Source organism: Chelonia mydas, chromosome 2, assembly GCF_015237465.2.
Source record: "Chelonia mydas isolate rCheMyd1 chromosome 2, rCheMyd1.pri.v2, whole genome shotgun sequence".
Taxonomy (NCBI): Eukaryota; Metazoa; Chordata; order Testudines; family Cheloniidae; genus Chelonia; species Chelonia mydas.
In genome coordinates, this window is record NC_057850.1 from 250,128,760 (window position 1) to 250,150,573 (window position 21,814).

A 21,814-nucleotide genomic window follows, 5' to 3' on the forward strand; every position below is an offset into this window, starting at 1 on the left:
CACACCAGTGTAGCGCCTCCATCAAACAAGCAGGCAAATGAGGAGTAAGGAGGACATGTTTTGAGAAGTGGTGCAATTGTCAGATCATGCAGATAGTGAACACAGACCGTAGAGAGAGACAATAAATGAGAAACTAGAAATGGATACCCAGGAGAGGAGACAGGGGCAGGAGCGGATAATAGAGGGTCAAAGGAGCAGACGGTAAAGCTCACAGAGAAGCAAACAGATGCTCAGGTCCCTGATTGTGCTGCAGTTGAAACATATCCATGCTAGAGTTCCCTGGCAGCCCATACAGAACTGCGTTCCATGCCCTCCAAAAACTCTCTTCCCCCTTCCCCCCCATTCCTCTCATGGCCCTGGCACTCACCCCCTAGGGACATGTTCCATAATGACAGCTGGACTTACACACAGCTGTGGAATCTCATTTCAGAGAGTGCTGCTCAGTGTCGTGTTTCCTGTAAGAAATGTAAATCTGTGTATTGCTGTCTTGTAAAACTAAGTTTTTATTAAACAGTGGTTCTTTATTTGTGTCCTACACGCAGTGGTTGCAGCAGAAATTCATACCCAGTGGCAACTGGCACATTTGCAGACTACAGTTGACATTCAGGTAGCAATCATTACAAGGGTCGTTCAAGGTGGCAAGTAAACAATGCCTGGCTGAATGCGTTACAGAAAGATACATTACTGGAGCTCTCTATCAAAATGCAGCTTCAAAGCCTCCCTGATTTGAATAGCCCCCCTGTTGAGTCCCTCTAATAGCCATGGTGTCTGGCTGCTCAAAATGAACTGCCAGGTGATCCACCTCAACGCTCCACTTGTAAACTTTTCTCCTTTGGCTTCACAAATATTATGCGGAGCAGAGCAGGCTGCTATGACCATGGGAATATTTTCCTCATTGAGGTCTAAATAGCCAAAAGGACAGTGCTGCGACCCTTTTATCTGCCAAACACACATTCTGCCATCATTCTGCACCTGCTGAGCCTGTTGTTGAAGCAAACCTTGCTGCTGGGAAGATTTCCGGTGTAAGGCTTCATGAGCCACGGGAGTCAGGGGTAGGCTCGGTCTCCCAGGATCACTATGGGCATTTAAACATCCTCTATTGGAATCTTCTGGTCTGGAAAGAAAGTCCCTGCATGCAGCTTTCTATACAGACCACTGTTCCTGAAGATGTGTGCGTCATGCACCTTCCCTGACCACCCTACATTGATGTCAGTGAAATGCCCATGGTGATCCACAAGTGCCTGCAATACCATAGAGAAGTAGCCCTTTCTGTTGATGTACTCCCTCGCAAGATGGTCTGGGGACAAAATTGGGATATGCATGCCATCTATTGCCCCACCTCAGCCATCCACCATTTCCTGCACATTGCCCAGAGTTACAGTCCTTCATAGCAGAAGGTGATTAATGGTCCTGCAAACTTGTATCACTGCAACCCCCACAGTGGACTTCCTAACTCCAAACTGATTCACCGACTGACAGGTAGCAATCTGGAATTGCCAGCTTCCACACAGTGATTGCCACGTGCTTTTCCAGCTTGAGGGCAACTCTCATTTTAGTGTCTGTGCACCACAGGGCAGGGGCGAGCTCTGTACACAGTTCAAGGAAGGTGGCTTTGCACAGCCACTGCTTGTCATCCCATACTTGCATCACAATCCGGTCCCACCAGTGGGTGCTTGTTTCCTGAGCCCAGTAGCAATGGTCCACGTATACAGCTGTTCCGTGAATGCCAATATCAATCTTGAATTGCTTCTTTCCATGGTACATAGCAGGGCAGGTACCACGAATTCCTGTTCAGATTTGCAGCTCATGAAATACTGCAGGATCAGTTGCGTTGTGTTCGTAACACTCATTACAAGACTGGAGAGCAGTGCAGGATCCATGCTTTCAGGCAGAGATGGCAGGTGCACAATTTACAGGGGCATTTGAAAAACAGTGCAATACATGTTTGGAGTCCCATGGGATGATGGGATTTAGAAAACTGCATCATGGGGCTGTGAGCCCACCCCATGATGCACTACAATCCATTCCCAGAAATCCAAGCGGCAGAAGGTGGCGATTTGCACAGTAGGATAGTTACCCACGGTGCACTGCTCTCCCTATCATGCTACAGCACCAACTGTGGACAGGCTTCGCCAAAAGAAGGAGCATTTTGTGAACATGCACAAGTGATGTAATTACAGTGGTTTATGATCGTTGATGTAATTTAAGTCAACTTAACTCTGTAGTGTAGACATGGTCTTAGAGGAGTCTGACAACAGGTATGTCTGTCATTGTGTTAGAATTGACTGAGTTAAAGATAATTTAAGAGATTAGCTTCCTCTTTAAATTTGTTGTTGTTTTGGTATGTGGTGTCTTTCACTCTGTGCCTTTTCTGTTGTGTCTTCTGTTCTAGTGGCATTCCAGAGACTGTACCCATATCATGTGTTAACAGACAATGTTCCTCTGGGTTGCAAGCTGTGATCAATATAGCTGGTAAGCATGTAATGAGCCTTATGGGCAGTCAGAGAATCAGAATTTTCCTTTATTGATGGTGATTTAGACTGCTGGAGCCAGACTCTGAAATAATGATTTGATCCCTAATTCTCTCTCCCCTATGAATTTCTTATACTTTTGTGTGACTGAATATAGCCTTTATGTCTGGAAGAAACTTTCTGTGAAGATCCCATAATTCTACTCTGTAGAAATGTTAGCTAAAGGAACTCAATATACTCCTAACAGTCCTCTCTGAAAATTATCACTGTCCTTGAAAAAGAGTGGGCTACCTTATTCCAGGAAAATATGATCCTCTGAGTAACAAATTGCTGAACAAATATTTACTGCTAAGTGGTGGTAAAAATGTTTACACAGTACTTTTGTTGCAGGTGGCATCAGAAATGGGTCTTATGACATTGGTTTGGCCTGTGGGTAAGAAAATTTCTATATACACATTTACTCCTGTAGACTTCTAGATAGTACTTTGCCTTCTAAAACATCTCTCATATGAGAATCTCAAAGTGCTCTCCAAACAAACTTCAGAACTCCCTTGAGGTAGGCATTATCCCTGTATTACAGATGGGTGAACAGAGTCTCTGAGATTAAGGTCTGGACTTTTTAAAAGTGACTAGTGATTTTGCGTGCCTCATAGGAGACGTTTTAAAGTGGCCTGACTCTTTCAGAAGGTTTGAGAACCCACACCCTGAAAACCAGGCTCTTTTAAGGTGTGTCAAGCAGGGCACTCAGTGTACCTAGTTTCTCTTGGAAAATGTAGGCCACAGTTACTTGTCCACAGGGTCACAACAAGGCAGTGAGTAATCTGAGAATGGAACCCAAGAACAGAGTGCTAGTTAGTCATCCATCCCTTATAAGCCTTTATTTAAAGAATTGGTTTGTTAGGCTCCTCTGGTGCCCTGCCATCATGTGCACTTTTTGTGTGTGGAGATCTAAGGACCTGAAAAAATGCCATCTGTGATTGGCTTTTTATAAGCCTTTGGTCAGTTTGTGTTGATCTCAGATCCCAGTTGTCTCATATTTGGAAATGAACATCTCATCTGTGCTAGTCACTGATGTTCCAAAGGAATGTAACAGATATTTCTTTGTGCACTGTTATAAATGCAGTTGAAGTAATACATGGTGCTTCTCTTAGTGCTGGTGACTTTACTGGAACAGTGAGTGGGATGAAATGTACTAATGCTGTACAGGGTAAGGAAATCATGAGATGTAACACACTTCAGAAGAATCTGAATTATACAGAAGCAAAATCTTTTAGATTAAAGTAGTGAGTGTGTGTTTACCTCTGAAGTTTCCAATCTGGCTTGGGTTACTAACTTAAATCAGTAAGGAGATCAGTTTGTAACCTTCAGTGACAATCTGTTACCCTAATCATTGCTCTTATAATTCAGCATTGAAAATCGCATCTTATGAGAAGATTTATAAGAGTTAGGGTATGTCTGCAGAGTAGCTGGGTGGCGTAATTCTCCAGTCAGGTAGACATACATATACTAGCTTTGCTCGAGCTAGTGCACTAAAAATAGCTCTGTGGCAACGGCAACTCGGGCTAGCTGCCCAACGAATACAGTCCCACTGGAGCCCCTAGGTATGACTCCCTGGGTATAGCCTAAGCTCCTGCCGGTGCTGCCATGGCCACACCGCTAGTTTTTAGGCACTAATTTGAGCCAAACTAGGGTGTGGATGTCTACTCGAGCTGGGAATTGCACCCCTTGACTGCTGTGTAGCTGTACCCTCAGAAAAGAGAACTAGTCACTACCCTTCTTAGGACTGCTATGAAGTAACTAGCATAGCAAGGTAACAAGTCTGTCTCATGGATGGATGCATAGCAATTGGCATGTACCAGGAACAGCCTTGTGCTGGCCGAACACTTGGTACTCTGTTATCATTCAAATTCACTTCTGTTAATATGCTTGTTCCAGGAAGTCTTTCAACAGTAACCCACTGAGTTGATGAAATTTAAAGGCCCTGGATGGCTCATGGCACTGGATCCAGTCCTTTCACCTCCTGATCCACAAGTTGTTGGGCTCAATGCAGGCAGGAGTCACTGAGTGAAATTCTACGGCTTGTGTTATGTGGGAGGTCAGGCTGGATGATCACAATGGTCCCTTCACATCTTGTGTTTAGTAACTTTATGGATTTTAATGAACAAATGTTAAACAAAACAGCTTTTATGTGCTGATCCCTTTACGAAACCAGACACTACCTGTGGCGGTATTCCCCTCCCACTTGTCTCCCTTTACCTTAATCATGCTCAATTGTTGTCGTTCACTCTAATTTAGGGCCTGAGTTTTGCCACCTTACTCTGAGTAGTTTCAGTGGAGTCAATTTAAGCAAACAATAAGATACTACATAGAGTAAAGGTGCAGGATTAGATCTCTAAATTGTAGGCTCCTTGGGGTGGGGGCTTATTTTCCTGCTTGCCTGATGGTGGTATGTAAATAATATGGCTGGAAAACAGATACACAGATGGCATAGAATATAAAAACAAACCCTTATCCCGTCTTAGGACTCATGGCTTGATTTAACTTTACATTAACTTATTAGTGTAATAAATGGCTTCATAATCATGGAATAGATATTTTCATTTCTTAATCTGTTAACTCACTTGTAGGACAAAGGCTGCAGCTCTTTGTTGGATAGTAATCCTTTCTTGTTTATCTTGTGCAATACAAGACAAATGGCACCACTTCCATGAAGTGTCTCTGTAGTGGTTTCCTTATCACTTGCCCTGTTAGGATCCTAGCCAGCTTTTTTTAAGATGCAACTCTTGCATTTTTATTGCTTTTGTTTATATTTTACCGGTGGAAACTCCTGCCCAGAAACCTTTGCTTTCCCCGTATGTTTACTGCAGAGAACGGCTCCAAGAACGACCAGTAAACTCTTCTTCCCATGCTGTGAAAACACTAGAAATGAACTGACACTGTGATATTCTTCCCTAGAAAAATAACAGGCACCTTAATCTGTAGGGAGGTGGTTTTATTGCTTTACATTTATGTTGCAGATTGAAACCAGAGTGAGGCACAAGTTAGGCGCCAGTTGCTTCTGCAGTATGATATACAAGGTTTTTATTAGGATTCTGAGCTTTTGACTGTGCAAATGGTACTAAATTTACATGAATTCTTCTAAGGCAAACAATGGTAGTAAATTCTAACTTTTCTTCCTGTTCAGAGTGGAAACTATGTCCCTCAGAAGTGTAGACACCACTGGTGATGTTAGCTCACGTATGATGGACAACAGTAAAGCCAGAGATTGCCTTATTCCTATGGGGTAAGTATTATTTTCCTTCCTAGAACTTAGTGATTTTCTTGACTGTGTATCTCATAAGACAATGTTTTGTTGTATTTTAAAATGCACCAAACTTATTGTCTCAAACTTTAATGGTTGACCTTTAGATTCGCTACTGAAGTCTGTGCACTTCAGCGTTTCCTGTGGTTATGGTAGAAGATTAATTGTATAAGGACTGGTAGTAGTCCAGATCTTTTGAAATCAGTCGTCGTTGTCTTACAGTAAAGATCAATGGCTTAATTAGCAGGAGTAGGAGAACATTTTGAGGGGTTCAGAACTGCAAGTTCTATCTTTTTAGTGTTTCTAGAAATTTTGCTGCATTTCACAAACGCTGAAGTTTCTATTGCTTTCCATTGTGGAGATGTAGCCAGAATCACATTAGGGGCTACCTCTGCACTCCCTTTCCCCCCAAGGGCTGCGTGTGGGGCCTCTGCATCTGTCCCAGCCCCTCTTCATTTGGAAAGCAAGTGAGCGGATTTGAAACGTGACATAATTCTGTCATGTGGTACTGCAGAACACTAAGCCCACGGAGGGATCAGTCAACTTGAGAGTAGAGCTTGCACTCTTCCCTCTCTGCTTGTCTTTGATGGCAAATGGAATTTTAATAAAATTCTGTCTCGGTAGATTAATACCAGTGGTATTTTTTTCCAGAATGACCTCAGAAAATGTGGCAGAAAGGTTCGGCATTTCCCGAAAGAAGCAAGATGACTTTGCCATGGCTTCTCAGCAAAAGTAAATACATGGGTTTTATTTGTGTGCCAAGGAAATAAAAATTACATAGATAATCTAAAATGCTTGATTTCTATAGAGAAAACTTTCCTATTTCCCGTTAACAGTTTTTGTGTTATCCTGTGGTAAAGGCTTAAAATGTAACATTTCAAATAACAGCAATGTAGTGAGGTGTGAGTAGGCGACTGCCAAGAGAATGAGGATCCTGGAGGTGGGGGTAGCTGTGACTCCTGAACTGTAATGGGAGTCACATGACTAAACCCCCTTCTTCTTAGCATATACACAACATGCCTGAGTTGACACATGACCAGGATTCATCACCAAATTTGGTCTGCTGGTTGGATCGTTAGCTTCCCTGGCTCAGGCCAGGTACTGACAGGGAGTGCAACGTGAATGCTGATCTAAGCCCCCCACTAAGCCCACTGTGTACATATCGCTAGAAAACTTAGTCTAGAGTGTTTAGAGTATCTGTAGTTGAGATCAGGCTTTCTATATTTCCCACCACTCAAATGGGTCAAAGCTTTCATGGTTTCTTTGAAACCCAAAATACAGTTGAATGCGCTTTAGCTAGATAGCTTGAGATCCCCTTGGACTGAAGTCTAATGCTGTAGTAGAAGGAGGCTTTTCTGGAAGGAAAAGTGTGGGTGCAGACACAAAATATGTCACTTCTAGAGAAGCCCTAAACTTGTGAGTGTAGCTGGCGGTCATTGCCGTGGATGTTTTGCTTCATATGAGCCCAGTACAAACTCTAGTAATCTATCCTTTCCTTAGATTAAATTATTGCAAAACTAAATTGATTGATTTCCTGGTGACAATAGAACTGTTTTGATAGATAATCCGTTGCCAACTATGGATTATCTGCAACAATTGGTACCAAGGAGTTAAACTAAATTACAGTAACAGTCTAATCCAGTGGTTTTCAAACTTTTTTTCTGGGGACCCAGTTGAAAAATATTGTTGATGCCCGCGACCCAGCGGAACTGGGGATGAGGGGCTCAGGGCTGGGGCAGAGGGTTGGGGTGCGAGGCTAAGGGCTGCGGGGTGGAGCCAGAAATGAGGGGTTCAGGAAGTGGGGCCAGAAATGAGGGGTTCAGGAAGTGGGAGGGGGCTCTGGGATGGGGTAGGGGATTGCGGTGTGGGAGGGGGTCAGGGCTCTGGGCTGGGGGTGCAGGTTCGGGTGGGGCCGGGGATGAGGGGTTGGGTTGGAGGGGCTCCGGGTTTGGGGGGGGCTCAGGGCTGGGGCAGGGGGTTGGGGTGCAGGCTCTTGGGTGGGGCCAGGGATAAGGGGTTTGGGGTGGAGGAAGGGGTTCCAGGTTTGAGGGGGGCTCAGGGCTGGGGGAGGGGATTGGGGCGTGGGCTTGGGGCAGGGACTTACCTCCTGCGGCTCCCAGTAAGCTGCTCAGCCAGGGTGCAGAGGCTGGCTTCCTGCCTGTCCTGACACCGCAGACCACGTTGCACCCTGGAAGCAGGTTTGGCTCCTAGGCAGAGGCGCGTAAGCAGCTCCAAGTGGCTCTTGCCCACTGGCACCACACCCTGGGAACTGGCCAATGGGAGTGCGGAGCCGGTGCTCGGAGTGGGGGCAGTACGCAGAACCCTGTGGAACCCTGTGGTCCACCTGCCTAGAAGCAGGACCTGCTGCTGGCTGCTTCCAGGGTGGAAGTGCAGTGTGGGAACAGGTAGGCACTAGCCTGCCTTAGATGGGCAGCACCGCTGATGGGACTTTTATGTCCTGGTTGGCAGTGCTGACCAGAGCCGTGAGGGTCCCTGGGCGCTGAGCAAGGCGACCCAGTGCCTTATGTGGCCCAAACTTTGAAAAACACAGGTCTAATCAAGTGTTGCCTGGTCCAGCTATTTATGTAATACAGGAAGCCACTGCACAAGCTAGTTAACCTTTAGATTTTGGCCCTGCTCCTAGAAAACTTGCTGTGGTAACTTTTCTTATTGATATTGGACCAGGAACGTAAAAAGGTATGTGTACACACTCATCCCTGCGAGCAGGAGAAGTGGGTGCTGCTCTGTCCTTGGTCTTGAAGTATCTGCGACTGTATTGGCTCATCCTACAGCATTTCACTCTTATCTTTCACTTTCCTGAACCATTACATTTGTTTAAGCACCAATTCACTTTTTGAATGAAAGCATGAAGTGGTGGGGTTGTATTTGAGCAACTCTTAATAGTCACCTATTCAGTAGATGGCACTCTTCTCTGACCCATAGGAATAGGAGCATGTGCTGTTGGAGGTGCCATTTCTCAAATCAGATGTCCAGTAGGGGTCCTTAAACCCCTTGTTGGTGTAAAAGAGCCCTTCGTACTTTCTGAAACAGAGTATTGCATCGTAGTGTCAAAATCAGGTTCCAGTTTGGTTAATTGCATTCAGCCCCTCTTAAACAGGACCAGTAATTTTAGTTCAATACGGTATTTTTATTTTCTGTCCCAGACTTAATGTTTCTCTGTGCTGAAATAGCTGCCACACTCCACTCCACCTGCATTTTGGTGCTAGGTGAAGTGATTCTGGTGTATGTAGTTTGATAAATTACGTCACGTGCTCTGGAATCCTTCTGGGATGAAATTAGATATTTAAATGTTAGTGCATTATGCCAATAGATTTCAACACCCCGGCATAAAGTTCAACTTCTCTTTATTGGAAGGCAGACGAGTGGGAGAAACTTGATGCATTCTGTGGTAACTAGCAGGAAAATGTAACTGTCATCATGCTGCTTAGCTTGCTCAGCCTGTACTTAAACTCTTAAAGAATGAAAGAGTCCAACCGTATGTTTTGTTTTGACATTTTTGAAATATTTTGATTTTAAATTTGAAGTGACCTTTTGGTTCAGAATTTCCTTTAATTTTATTTAAATAATTAAAAGTAAGCGTGTGTGTGTGTGTGTTTGAATTGCCAGAGAATCAAAAAAATCCATTATTCACCCAGCTCTAGTGATAGCACGGGTAGAACCTGGCTCTTCCTGCTTCAAAAACATGGCCTCCTACCACTTATGCTAAAGGAGAATTTTCATTATGTTAGCAGTATAGGGCCCATTGCACACAGTTGTACAGTTTTATTTCCATTTGTTAAAGAACAACACTACACATACTCGACTATTTTTAAGCAATGAATGATGCATCTGTAAACCAATCCCTTCATAATTTATGTTGTCATTAATTAGCTCTGGTGATTTTAGGAGCATTTGGTACAGTCCTACTCCAGATTTTTAACCATTCATGCATTCTATACCAATAGAGCTGCGAGAGCTCAGCAGATGGGATTGTTTAAAAATGAAATCATTCCAGTGAGGACCACTATTAAGGATGACCAGGGCAATCAGAAAACTATCACTGTACTCCAAGATGAAGGGATCAGACCTAGTACAACTCTGGAAGGCTTGGCAAAACTGAAGCCTGCCTTCAAGGAAAATGGCTCCACTACAGCTGGTAAGCACTCTCAGTAGATGAATAGTTATTTTTGAATCCGTGTTCTGTTGGCATGTACTGTTAGCCATTTGTTATCCTCCCAATCCCACCTGCATTACTGGTAACTAAACATGCCCAGGCAAAGGTGATATTGTCAGTGAAATCTCTCTCGACAGGTAACGCCAGTCAGGTCAGCGATGGAGCTGCTGCAGTTCTACTGGCAAAACGCTCTAAAGCAGCACAGTTGGGGCTTCCAGTCCTAGGGGTGTTAAAATCTTATGCTGTGGTTGGAGTCCCACCCGATGTCATGGGCATAGGGCCAGCCTATGCCATTCCAGTAGCTTTGGAGAAGGCTGGTAAGGTATCATGTTTTTTGTTCTGTTATACAGTGACAAGCAAAATGGGGTCCTGGTCCATGAGTAGGGGTCCTAAGTGCTGCAGTATTATAAATCATAATGTGATCTCGGTCACTTCAGCTCATGGAGTTATTTAGCAGCAGTGGGAATACTGATTCATTAAATTTATAATCTTAGAAGAAATCCTGCCTAGGATTATTGTAAGATTCTATTCACATGCATTACAAAATATAAATAATAATTTCATTTGTATGTGCTCAGAAACTTGCATTGAAACCTTTTACAGTTCCAGCAAAGCATTAATAAGTGTAGTACATGATTTGTTCTCTGATGTTGTGCTTCTCTCAACTTAATATGGGTGAGACACTCCAGTCTGAAATCACATGCCTGTAAATTAACCTCATTATTAATGAATACTCTTCCAGGATAGGCCAGTTCAAAATGGCAACTATTTATATTCTGTAAATAAGCATAGTATTTTACATGTTTTATCCATGGAATTTGAGCTGTTTCTGTAACTCCTTTCATACTCCAGGAATCTCACAGAATGAGTTTGGCAATGAGTTAGGCAAATTTAACAGCAGTTCTTTTGCTCTCACATCCTCTCTGAAAATATCCTAAGATCTTTAACCTCTACAAGGGTTGGGTGGAAGGGAATTTTGTTTATATCTTATCCAAAAGTCTAGTAGTGATACTTAAATCATTATGCATAATTTTAAGTTGTATGACTTTTGATATCCAACTATGCTGCAATTACCCATATATCCCCTCATTCCTGTGAGGGGGAACTGGAAATGTTTCATTGAAAGCCTTCTATTTAGGAATATTTTCTTTCAGACACTATTTTTCATTTATTAAATCTTCTTTTAACTTCTGGTCTCTCTCTAACACACAGGTTTGACTGTGAATGATATTGATATATATGAAATTAATGAAGCCTTTGCTAGTCAGGTGAGACTGCCCATCTTGTTTAATTTTGGATTTCTACGTTGCCTGGTGGCTGAGCAGAATTACATAGTGGTTACAACTATAAATGTAACGGATCTAGTAAGAGGGGTGTTTAATAAAAACCTAGATGGAATCTTCAGTATAGTGTCTTCTGCTCTAGAAACCAAACTCAGGTGTGTTTAAAATCTCCCTAATTGTATCTTATGGCTTATTTTATAAAGGTGAATTTATAAATGTATCAGTCTAGCTCAGTTTCCCATGCGTCTGGGTACACAATGTAGTTCCAGTGTCTTTCACAGAGAGGCATGTAGATGCTGAAGACAGACCTACTATCTTCACTCTCAGTATGCAAGACACATCATGTAGGCTCAGTTACTAACACAAATTTATTTTAAATACTCATTTGGAGTGGTAAATCTGAATGCTATGCTTTTCCTTAAATTATATATTTTGAGCTAAATTCATCCCTGGTGTAAATCCACTGAAGACAACAGACTTACACTGGGAATGCATGTAGCCAGTTGGGTTCAGTATTCCATTGAATGTACAGACCTGAGTTTACTTATAAGCTTTGCAACTGTATACAAATGCAAGGTGCCTAATACTAAGATGTGTGAACTTGAGTGCCTCCTATTAAATGAGGATATTGATATAACAGGCATCACAGAAATTTGGTGGAATGATGATAATCATTGGGACATGGTAAAGTCAGGGTATAAAATATATAGCAATCACAGTATAGGTCGTACTGGTGGGGGAATGGCACTATATGTGAAAGAAAACATAGTCCAATAGCGTAAAAATCTTAAATGAATCAAACAGTACCATAAAAACTCTATGGGTAGAAATTCCACGCTTGAATAATAAGTGTATAGCAGTAGGAATATATTACCAACCTGACCGGCATGATGATTGTGAAGAGCTCAGGGAGATTAGAGAGGCTTGAAAAACAGAAAACCTAATAATAATGGGGGATTTCAACTATCCTCATATTGACTGGGCACTTGTCACCGCAGAATGGGTTGCAGAGATAAAATTTCTAGATACCATTAATGGATGCTTCTTGGAGCTAGTCCTGGAATGCACAAGGGGAGAGGCAATTCTTGATTTAGTCCTAAGTGCCGTGCAGGATCTGGTCCAAGAAGTGAATATAGCTGAATCGCTAGGTAAAAGCAACCATAATGTAATTACATTTAACATCCTTGTAGGGTGGAAAATACCCCAAAAACCAAACCATAGTAACATTTAACTTCAAAAAGGGGAACTATGCAAAAATGAGGAGGCTAGTTAAATGGAAATTAAAAGGAACAGTCACAAGAGTGAAATGCCTGCAGGCTGCATGGAAACTTTTTAAAAACACCAGAGTAGAGGCTCAAACTACGTATAAACCACAACTAAAAGTAAAATAGTAACAGGTCAAAAAATGCCACCATGGATAAACAGCGGAGTTAGAGAGGCAGTTAGAGACAAAAAGACATCTTTTAAAAATTGGAAGACAAATTCTACTGAGCATAAACACTGGCAAGTCAAGTGTAAAAGTATAATGAGGCAGGCCAAAAAAGAATTTGAAGAGCAACTAGCAAAAGACACAAAAACTAACAGCAAATTTGTTTTAAGTACATCAGAAGCAGGAAGCCTGTGACAAAATCAGTGGGGCCACTGTATGATTGAGGTGCCAGTGGAGCATCAAGGTAGACAAGGCCGTTGCAGAGGATGTGCTGGAGATTGCCACATCTGAGCCATTCTTTTTAGGTAATAAATCTGAGGAACTGTCCCAGATTAAGTTGTCAGGAGAGGTGGTTTTGGAGCAAATTGATAAATTAAACAGTCATAAATCACCAGAACCAGGTGGCATTCACCCAAGAGTTCTGAAGGAACTTAAATATGAAACTGCAGAACTACTAACTGTGCTGTGTAATCTATCATTTAAATCAGCCTCTGTATCAGATGATTGCAGAATAGCTAATGTAACACTGATTTTTTTAAAAGCCTTGAGAGGTGATCCTGGCAATTACAGGCCAGTAAGCCTAATTTCAATACCAGGCAAATTGGTTGACACTGTAGTAAAGGACAGAATTATTAGACATACAGATAAACACAATTTGTTGGGGAAGAGTCAGCCTGGCTTTTGTAAAGGGAAATCGTGCTTCCTAATCTATTAGAATTCTTTGAGGAGGTCAACAAATGTGACCAAGGATAATCCAATGGATATAGTATACTTGGACTTTCAGAAAGTCTTTGACCAGATCCCTCACGAAAGGTTCATTAGCAAAGTATAGGCAGTCATGGGATAAGAGAGAAGGTCCTCTCATGGATCAGTAACTGGTTAAAAGATAGGAAACAAAGGGTAGGAATAAATGGTCAGTTTTCAGAATGAAGAGGGGTAAATAGCAGTGTCCCCCTGGGATCTGTACTAGGACCAGTGCTGTTCACCATATTTATAAATTATCTGGAAAAAGGGGTAAGCAGTGAGGAGCTAAAATTTGGAGATGATATAAAATTACTCAGATAGTGAAGTCTAAATCTGACTGCAAAGAGTTACAAAGGGATCTAACCAAACTGGGTGACTGGGCAACAAAATGGCAGATGAAATTCAATGTTGATAAATGCAAAGTAATGCACATTGGAAAATATAATCCCAACTATATAAACAAAATGATGGTGTCTAAATTAGCTGTTACCATTCAAGCAAGGGATCCTGGAGTAGTCATGGATAGTTCTCTGAAAACATCCACTCAATGTGGATGTCAAAAAAGCTAGCAGAATGTTAGGAACTATTAGGAAAGGGATAGATAAGAAGACACACAAAATCATAATGCTACTACATAAATCCATGGTATGCCCAATCCTTGAATACTACGTGCAATTCTGGTGGCCCCATCTCAAAAAAGATATATTAGAATCGGAAAAAGTACAGAGAAGGGCAGCAGAAATGTCTTGGGGAATGGAACAGCTTCCATATGAGGAGAGATTAAGAAGACTGGGACTGCTCTGTTTAGAAAAGAGACGACTAGCGGGAGATATGATAGAGGTCTATAAAATCATTAATGGTGTGGAGCAAGTGAATAAAGAAGTGTTATTTACCCCTTCACATAACACAAGAACCGGGGGACCTGATGAAATAAATAGGCAGCTGGTTTAAAACAAACAAAAGGCAGTAATTCTTCACACAAGGCACAGTCAACCTGTGGAATTCGTTACCAGGGAATGTTGGGAATGTTAAGTGTAACTAGGTTCAAGAAAGAATTAGGTTCAAGGAGGATAGGTCAATCAATGGCTATTAGCCAAGATGGTCAGGGATGCAATCCTATGCTCTGGATGTCCGTAAACCTCTGACTGCCAGAAGCCGGGACTGGAGAACAGTGTGGATCATTTGATAAATTGCCCTGTTCTGCTCATTCCCTCTGAAGCATCTGGCATTGGACACTGTCAGAAGACAAGATACTAAGCTATATGGACCATTGGTCTGCCCCAGTATGGCCATTCTTGTGGTAATCCAGGCTGTTCCCCAGTATGGGATACATGCTGAGAACTGACACATAACGTGATTAATTTCACAAGGACATTCTTGATATGTCTTTCTAGGTTGTGTATTGTGTTGAGAAACTGGGGATCCCAAAGGAGAAGGTCAACCCCCTTGGCGGAGCTATAGCATTGGGTCACCCACTAGGCTGTACTGGGGCTCGTCAAGTTGTCACTTTGCTCAATGAACTGAAGCGAAGGGGAAAACGGTGAGCATTTAAAATAATGTGGTAAATGGTTGTTTCTGTAAAGTATCTACAAGGTAATGGTCAAAGCTTGTGATGTCCCTTCCTTAAAATGGAGTGTTCATGTTTCTACCATAGCCTAGAGGATAGTAGGAGATGGCAGGCTATTATTGCTAAACAAGTTGAGTAAGAGCGACTCAGGTGTCTTCAAACAGAGTAGAGAAACTTAGAGTTTCCTGTTGGATTTACACACAGCGTATTTCCCCACAAATTCTGATGAACAGCGTGAGAGTTTCATTGTACACCTGGAGTAGATCATAGCTGAGCTTCCTGAAGAGTAGTAGAGGGAGGCAGTGTGGTAGTTTTCTTGTGGCAGTATTCTGAACTGATCCCATCCCTTCGTCTCAGAGGGTGAGTTTCTTCTTCAACACGACCTCAATCAAAGCAGAGTCCTAAAGCTCACCCCTTCTATAACCCACGTCCCCCGTTAATTTATCTTCTTTGATCGCTGAGGGGCACAGTTCTTACAGTGTGCCGCTCCCAGGAGAATGGATATATCTGTGATGCCATGGGGCATAGAAGAGTTGGCTAAGGAGAAACTTGTACAAGGAATCTCTCTTTCTCACTTTAGGGAAATAGGCACCAGAGACTGTTCCTGAATTAGAATCTTTTTGTATCTAAGCCAACCTTTAGGTTTGTGGGCAGTATAAGTTAACTTTATTTGCCTGAAAAAAATCAGTGATCTAGAACCAGAGTTGTTGTTTCTAACCACACACTAACTTGTTTTGTTCCAGAGCGTATGGTGTTGTATCCATGTGCATTGGAACTGGTATGGGAGCTGCAGCAGTATTTGAATACCCAGGGAAGTGAATTCCATTGTACAAGAGAAGCACCGCATCTGACTCTTCATTTTCCAATGATGATGAATAATTTGCACTGTAAAAATGCAAGTGCGTTCAGGAATTTGTTTAATGGAACTTAAAGGTTATAAATGTCCGTGCACTGTATACTGAAATGAGCGGGAGGAAATGAGCTTGGTGGCTGCCTCAAAGCTAAGGTGTGCAAATGCCAGGGGACATAGATGAGCTCAGTTCAGCCAGTTTTGATCTTAAAAATAGAGGCCTCAATTCACATGCATATTAGTAATCCCACTGGAGTCAATGGTACTCATAGGTAAAATTACTCGTGTGGAACCAGGGGATCAGGGCTGTAATTCAGAAAGATGAAGTTCATGTGGATCTTGGTTTTTTAATGACAGATGTTAAGGTAGAGTTGCCTAGGCAACTGAATGTTGATGCACATGGAGCAATTTTTCCAACACACGACATATGTAGATTTTTTACTACCTAACGATAACGTTTTTAAGGGATCATCCTGGGATGATTGATTAAATCAGCAGCAACAATGAAAATGTTTTTTTAAAGTGGTTAAGCCGTGGTATTTCACCAACAGCCTGAGTGATTACATTCAGGTTATAACGATCCTTTATGGCTCATCTAATTTGTCCACTTGCCCAGTATGTGTGGTGGTGGTTTTTTTATTAAAAAAATCCCATTTTTTTTCTATTAAACAAATTTGGGCAGAGTAGATGGAATTGTATGCAAGTTCACGAATAAGATTTCTCTTGTAAATGAGAGTGATGAAATAAAAGGCAGAGAAGGGCTGAGCAGGCTATGCAAACTAGTAATTGTAAAATAAAAGCTGACCATTCCATCCTTAACTTTATAGCGTTTTTACTTAATGTTAGCTTGTTTTGTGACTTCTAAAAAAAATCAGCCTTTTTTCTGAATTAACATTTAATAAAAGCTTATTTTGTATCTCACTACCCTAATATAGGACTGATTTTGCCCCCCCCCCCCCCTTTTTTTCTGTTAACTCTACATGAATATCAGTAGCATTCTCCCTGAGTCAGTATGGTTTTATTACCAGTGCAAAGACATACTTTTTGTATTGTACAACCATTTCGCTTCTTCAGTAGCAAGCTAATGTACTTTGGTCACATTAGGCGTAGAGTTGGAGATAACCTTGAGACAGTTATTATGGAAGGAATGGTGGAGGGTTATCGTAGTAGGGATGACCAGAAAGGAAATGGATGGTGTGTGGCAGATCACTGGAAGGTTAGCTGCTAGAAGTTAGTGATAGATTGTGAAGGCTTCCAAAATTTCTGCTGTGATGTCACTGGTATTCAGATATGAATAAATGGATTTAGTTACTACCTTCAAAAGACCATTTAAACTCCTAATGCTAACTATTTTAAAAGGAAATGTACTTATTGTCATCTGACAAGCTGAAAAGTTGTGTCCTGTTTCTTGGTTATGCACTTAACATAATTGGGTACTTGAATGTAATTGCTATGTTCTAAAAATCGGGATCAGTAATTAAAGGCCACAGTTAAAGATGGGCTCATTTTTTATATTCTTTCCCTACGAATGGGGTAAAAACCCACTAAACTAGTCACACTTATTCAAATGGTATGTGAGCAGCATGCTAGAGTTCCAAGGCAGAAGTCTGAGGTGGAGCTGCAAAGTGAGATGCTGAAATCAGAGGGACAGGGAGGCCTCAAGTTCCTATCTCTGGAAAAATTAGACTGTTTTGATTTAGATGAGTTACTACAGAGAGAATTCTTTCCCAGGTGTCTGGCTGGTGGTCTTGCTGACATACTCATAGTTCAACTGATCACCATGTTTGGGTCAGGAAGGAATTTTCTTCCAGGTCAGATTGGCAGAGACCCTGGGGCGTGGGTGAAGGGGGTTGCCTTCTTCTGCAGCATAGGGAAGGGGCCACTTTCTGGTTTACACTAGAGTAAATGGTGGCTTCTCCATAACTTGAAGTCTTTAACTCATTAGTTGAGGACTTCAGTAGCTCAGCCAGAGATTATGGGTCTATTACAGTAGGGTGTGGGTGAGGTTCTGTGACCTGTGATATGCAGGAGGTCATCCTAGATGATCGCAATCATCCCTTCTGGCCTTAAAGTCTGTGAGTCTATGAGATGCCTCACTTTGCATGCCCACATTTGAAAATTCTGGCCCAGGCTTTTATGGATACATGGGATTCTGATTGGTTGAACAAATCTGTCTGACGCTTGCTAAAACTACTTCTGTTTCTGCTCTTTGCCAGCAAAGATTCCCCACACACTGCCTGCAAAATACTTCTGTTGCAGGATGAGGGTGGGAAACTGTTATGCTCTCAGAAATGGGAACATCAGAGTGACTTTCAGTTTTGTTGGTATTACTGTAAACAGGAAAGTGTGAGTAGGTGGGAACCAAGGGAGCGTAAGAAAATGAAGTGGGATGGAATCCCCCTTCTATAGTTGCAGGGGTAGGGGGCCATGACCAACTCCCAGACACTTACTACTTAAAAAACACCAACCTAAATGTTTAAAGGTGCCTAAGGGATATAGATACCCAGCTCCCATTGACTTTTATATTCCAAGGCACTGAAAGAAACTGAGGCAGTCAGAATGATGGTCTTGTTCACTATTTCTAAGTCTCTAGTTTGCACCTAACTATTATAATGTGGAATTAATGCTGACTTACTTTTAAACCAAGGAGCAAACTAAACTGTTACAGGAGCCTCCTTCTACAAAGCAGGGCAATTTTAAAAGAACTGTGAAACAGATACCTTGGAAGTATCAGTGGGCATATGCCAATAAAAGGTAACTATAAAACAACACATACTACTTTGATTCAACACCTGTTGAATGGGATTTGGCCATTAGACAATTACCCTAGTTCAGTAAAATTCTTTGTTATACACTACTTGGAATTTATTTTAAAACTACAATTTTTATTTAAATCTCAAGTACATGAAAATATGGGCAATGTAGTTTAAATAGTGCCATTCAGTATACATATGTAACTTCCAGTGACTTCAATAGCCAAGAATGTGACTCATTACCGTGACACCTAATCTATACCATCTCTCTTATATTAAGCGGAGATCTTCATATTTCTCATCGTAAGATCCTCTGCCTCTGATCTGTAGTTTGCAGGGCTTTTCTCCCAGCATTCCAGAAACAGTCACTGTAGTTTCATATTCCACATTACTCCTAAAATACAAAGGGAGAAGACATTCAGTTTGCCATTCTACTACGTGCGAGAATACAGCACAGTTCTATAAGGGGGCTGGGAGGGGGAGAATGATGCTGTTCTCTGACATGTGTTGTGCTGGCCAGCTATCTGATACTGCAGAAGTTAACTTTGCTTTCCTTATGGGTGAGTTTTGACTACTGTAGCCTGGCCCAGTTTCATGTACCATCATATCACATGTAGTAACTGGGTACCAGTATGCTTTTTAACAGTGTCTTACCTAATGGTATATATGACGTTGAATGTGTTAATGTGGTGTTTGGAAGGAAAGCTTCAATGTTCTTTTTGTTGTGTAGTTGTATTTTTATAAATATCTAAATGACAGGTATTATTGTGATGGCAGGGAATGACGCTGAGCTTTCTCCAGGGGACAGCCATTGTCCTATGGAAAAAGCAAAAAGTTAGATGAGAAAATTTTCCCATTGGTTCTAATAGGGCAGGAAGCAGTCAACTGAATGGTAGCTTTAGGCAGACATTTACAGTAAGTGTAGTTTTGGTTAACTTGTGACACGTGTGAATTCTAGATCTAGAGCAGGAGTCGCCAACCTTCAGCATGTGGCCCGTCAGGGTAGTCCACTGGTGGGCCACGAGACATTTTGTTTACGTTGGCGGTCCGCAGGCATGGCCCCTTGCAGCTCCCTGTGGCCGCAATTCGCCATTCCTGGCTAGTTCAGCATGTAGAGACAGTGTGGTAAGCTTCTGAGTGTGACTTCACAGAATACTATGCGGAACAGCAAGGGTTCAACTTTCCTGAGCACTTGTTGGGCACCATGGGCAGGATATGAGCCCTATGATAAGGAATTTAAAATCTAAGGAGACAACCCGAGGGCTCGGACATTGGCCATGCACAGCAGTTTGTAGTACCAGCACAGAAACAATAGCTGTAAGAGCTTCATCTCAGCGGGGTGCCTCTGAACTCTAATGATAAATTCATGGTAATATTTCCAAAACGTTACTGCCTGGGGTTTGCATGAAAAAGCGTGTACCTTGATTTGGGCATTTACTGTACCATGACTCTGTGTGCATGCTGTGGAAATGTATGGGCAAATGGGAATGAAGATGTCTAAATCCCGTTTGTCCGGGTACATGCAGGAACTGCGCAGTACAGCCATGTTAAAATGCATTCCCATGTGTAAATGGGCCTCTATTGACTGAATATGTCTCAATAATTCAGCTACATAATGGCTGATAATTTTAGCAGAAACATTTGTTCTTGGATTATGAGGGGAGCAAAACCCCTTTTATTCTCTTCTCATAGACAATATTGTAGCACAGAGAACTGGGCAGCTGTTCGGTGGAGGCACACACTGGGGTAACAGTTAATTTCTGTTTTAACTACTCCTTGCACCATAGCAGTCTGCAAGGCCATTCTTAGTCAACTCCAAAGACAGCAAAACTTCTGTTCTCTTACTCTACCTTGCGGTAAAACTGATCTTTAAAGCTGCTTTGGTGGGTAAGCTGCCTTCATGGGCCTCAAGAATTCCGTGAGTGGGGCAGATGGAAAATACTGCCATGCTGTTATGCTCTTCCTGTTGGTCTGCAGCAAAGTATGAAAATATCAATTGACATGATATAAGAGCCTTGTGTATAACACAGTATTCATGTAAGTAAACAAAACATCTCCTGACTTGCCCATGAAAAAGTGTCTGGTATTGTCACATTTGACATTGTCTACATTTTCATTTGCAGGGCAAGCTTTCATTTGCAGGGCAAGCTGGGAGTTGTAAATGGCAAAATAAAATGGTCTAGTCCTGCTCCCACTGAAATAAACGGGCATTTTACCATGAACCTCATTAGAAGCAAGCTCAGGCTGAAGTCAGTGGGAGTTCCTGGTGCTCACTTCCTCTTAGGATCAGGCCTTAAGTTAGAAAAGAGAGATCAATAAATATGTTGGGTCTGATTCTATTCTCTGGTGTACATCTGAAGTAATTACTGAAGTCAGCGAAGAAACATTGGAGTAAAAATAGTGAGATCAGAACCTGACCTGCTTCTTACTGAATGGTTGTCATCATGTTGTATGTATTGACTAGATGTGCGTGCTCATCTTACTAAAACAGAACACTAAGTGTTAGCCTCTTATAACAAAGGGAATCTATTGCACAGGCTTAATACCCAGTAAAGCAGTCCAGTAGCTTCTGCATCTGCTCCTGTTTAACAGGAAGACATCTTCTGTCCTAGTTTGGTCTACAAAGCAGGTCTCAAAATCAGCTGTCTCACAAGAGAGCTCCAACAGTGGGACAGTAAGGTATGCAGTCACTGGCACGAGCTGGAAGAATACAAGAGAGGAAGGGAGTTAAAAAAACAACAATCCATAACTTTGTCCAAAAAGTAACGAGCATTGAAGTCTTTAAACCATGATTTGAGGACTTCAATAGCTCAGACATAAGTTAGGGGTTTCTTACAGGAGTGGGTGGGTGAGAGTCTGTGGCCTGCGTTGCGCAGGAGATGATCATAATGGTCCCTTCTGACCTTAAAATCTATGATTATTTAGGGCAAGCCTACGCTTAAAACACTGCATTGGCACAGCTGTGCTACTGTAGCACTTTAATGAAGATGCTTTAAGCTGCCAGGAGAGAGCTCGCCTGTCAGCAGAGTTAATCCACCTCCCGAGAGATGTCGGTGGCAGAAGCTCTTCTGCTGACATAACGCTGTATACAAGGGGGATTAGGTGGCTATAACTACGTTGCTCTGTGATGTGGATTTTTCACACCCCTGAATGATGTAATTATACCAGTATAGGTCTAGTGTAGACCAGACCTTAGTTTCTCAGATGTTGGCTTAGGCAAGAGAAGAGAGATTACACTCTAC

At 42.1% G+C, this 21,814-nt stretch overlaps 2 protein-coding genes across 8 annotated transcripts in view; one reads left to right on the forward strand and one right to left on the reverse strand.

Annotated features, from left to right (window-relative positions):
* The window catches only part of ACAA1 (acetyl-CoA acyltransferase 1), a 30,051-nt gene extending 12,732 nt beyond the window's left edge, over nt 1-17,319 (forward strand). Inside the window, exons 4-12 of one of the 3 annotated variants that reach the window (XM_037891173.2) lie at nt 2,393-2,472; nt 2,862-2,904; nt 5,656-5,754; nt 6,424-6,504; nt 9,738-9,928; nt 10,084-10,263; nt 11,159-11,214; nt 14,797-14,942; nt 15,713-17,319. In XM_037891173.2, coding sequence (XP_037747101.1) covers nt 2,393-2,472; nt 2,862-2,904; nt 5,656-5,754; nt 6,424-6,504; nt 9,738-9,928; nt 10,084-10,263; nt 11,159-11,214; nt 14,797-14,942; nt 15,713-15,788 — 952 coding nt within the window. In that variant the 3' untranslated portion in view covers nt 15,789-17,319. The remainder of the gene's footprint in view (nt 1-2,392; nt 2,473-2,861; nt 2,905-5,655; nt 5,755-6,423; nt 6,505-9,737; nt 9,929-10,083; nt 10,264-11,158; nt 11,215-14,796; nt 14,943-15,712) is intronic. The other 2 variants (XM_043541628.1, XM_037891174.2) reach the window with 2 other exon arrangements.
* A 1,219-nt stretch (nt 17,320-18,538) lies between these two features.
* Nucleotides 18,539-21,814, reverse strand: part of DLEC1 (DLEC1 cilia and flagella associated protein) — a 55,989-nt gene continuing 52,713 nt past the window's right edge. For 2 of the 5 annotated variants that reach the window (XM_037891172.2, XM_043541624.1), the window contains 3 exons: nt 21,119-21,272; nt 20,423-20,543; nt 18,577-18,966 (listed from right to left, as the gene is read on the reverse strand). In XM_037891172.2, coding sequence (XP_037747100.1) covers nt 18,843-18,966; nt 20,423-20,543; nt 21,119-21,272 — 399 coding nt within the window. In that variant the 3' untranslated portion in view covers nt 18,577-18,842. Of the gene's footprint in view, nt 20,865-21,118; nt 21,273-21,814 lie in introns of all 5 variants that reach the window. The other 3 variants (XM_043541627.1, XR_006289148.1, XM_043541626.1) reach the window with 3 other exon arrangements.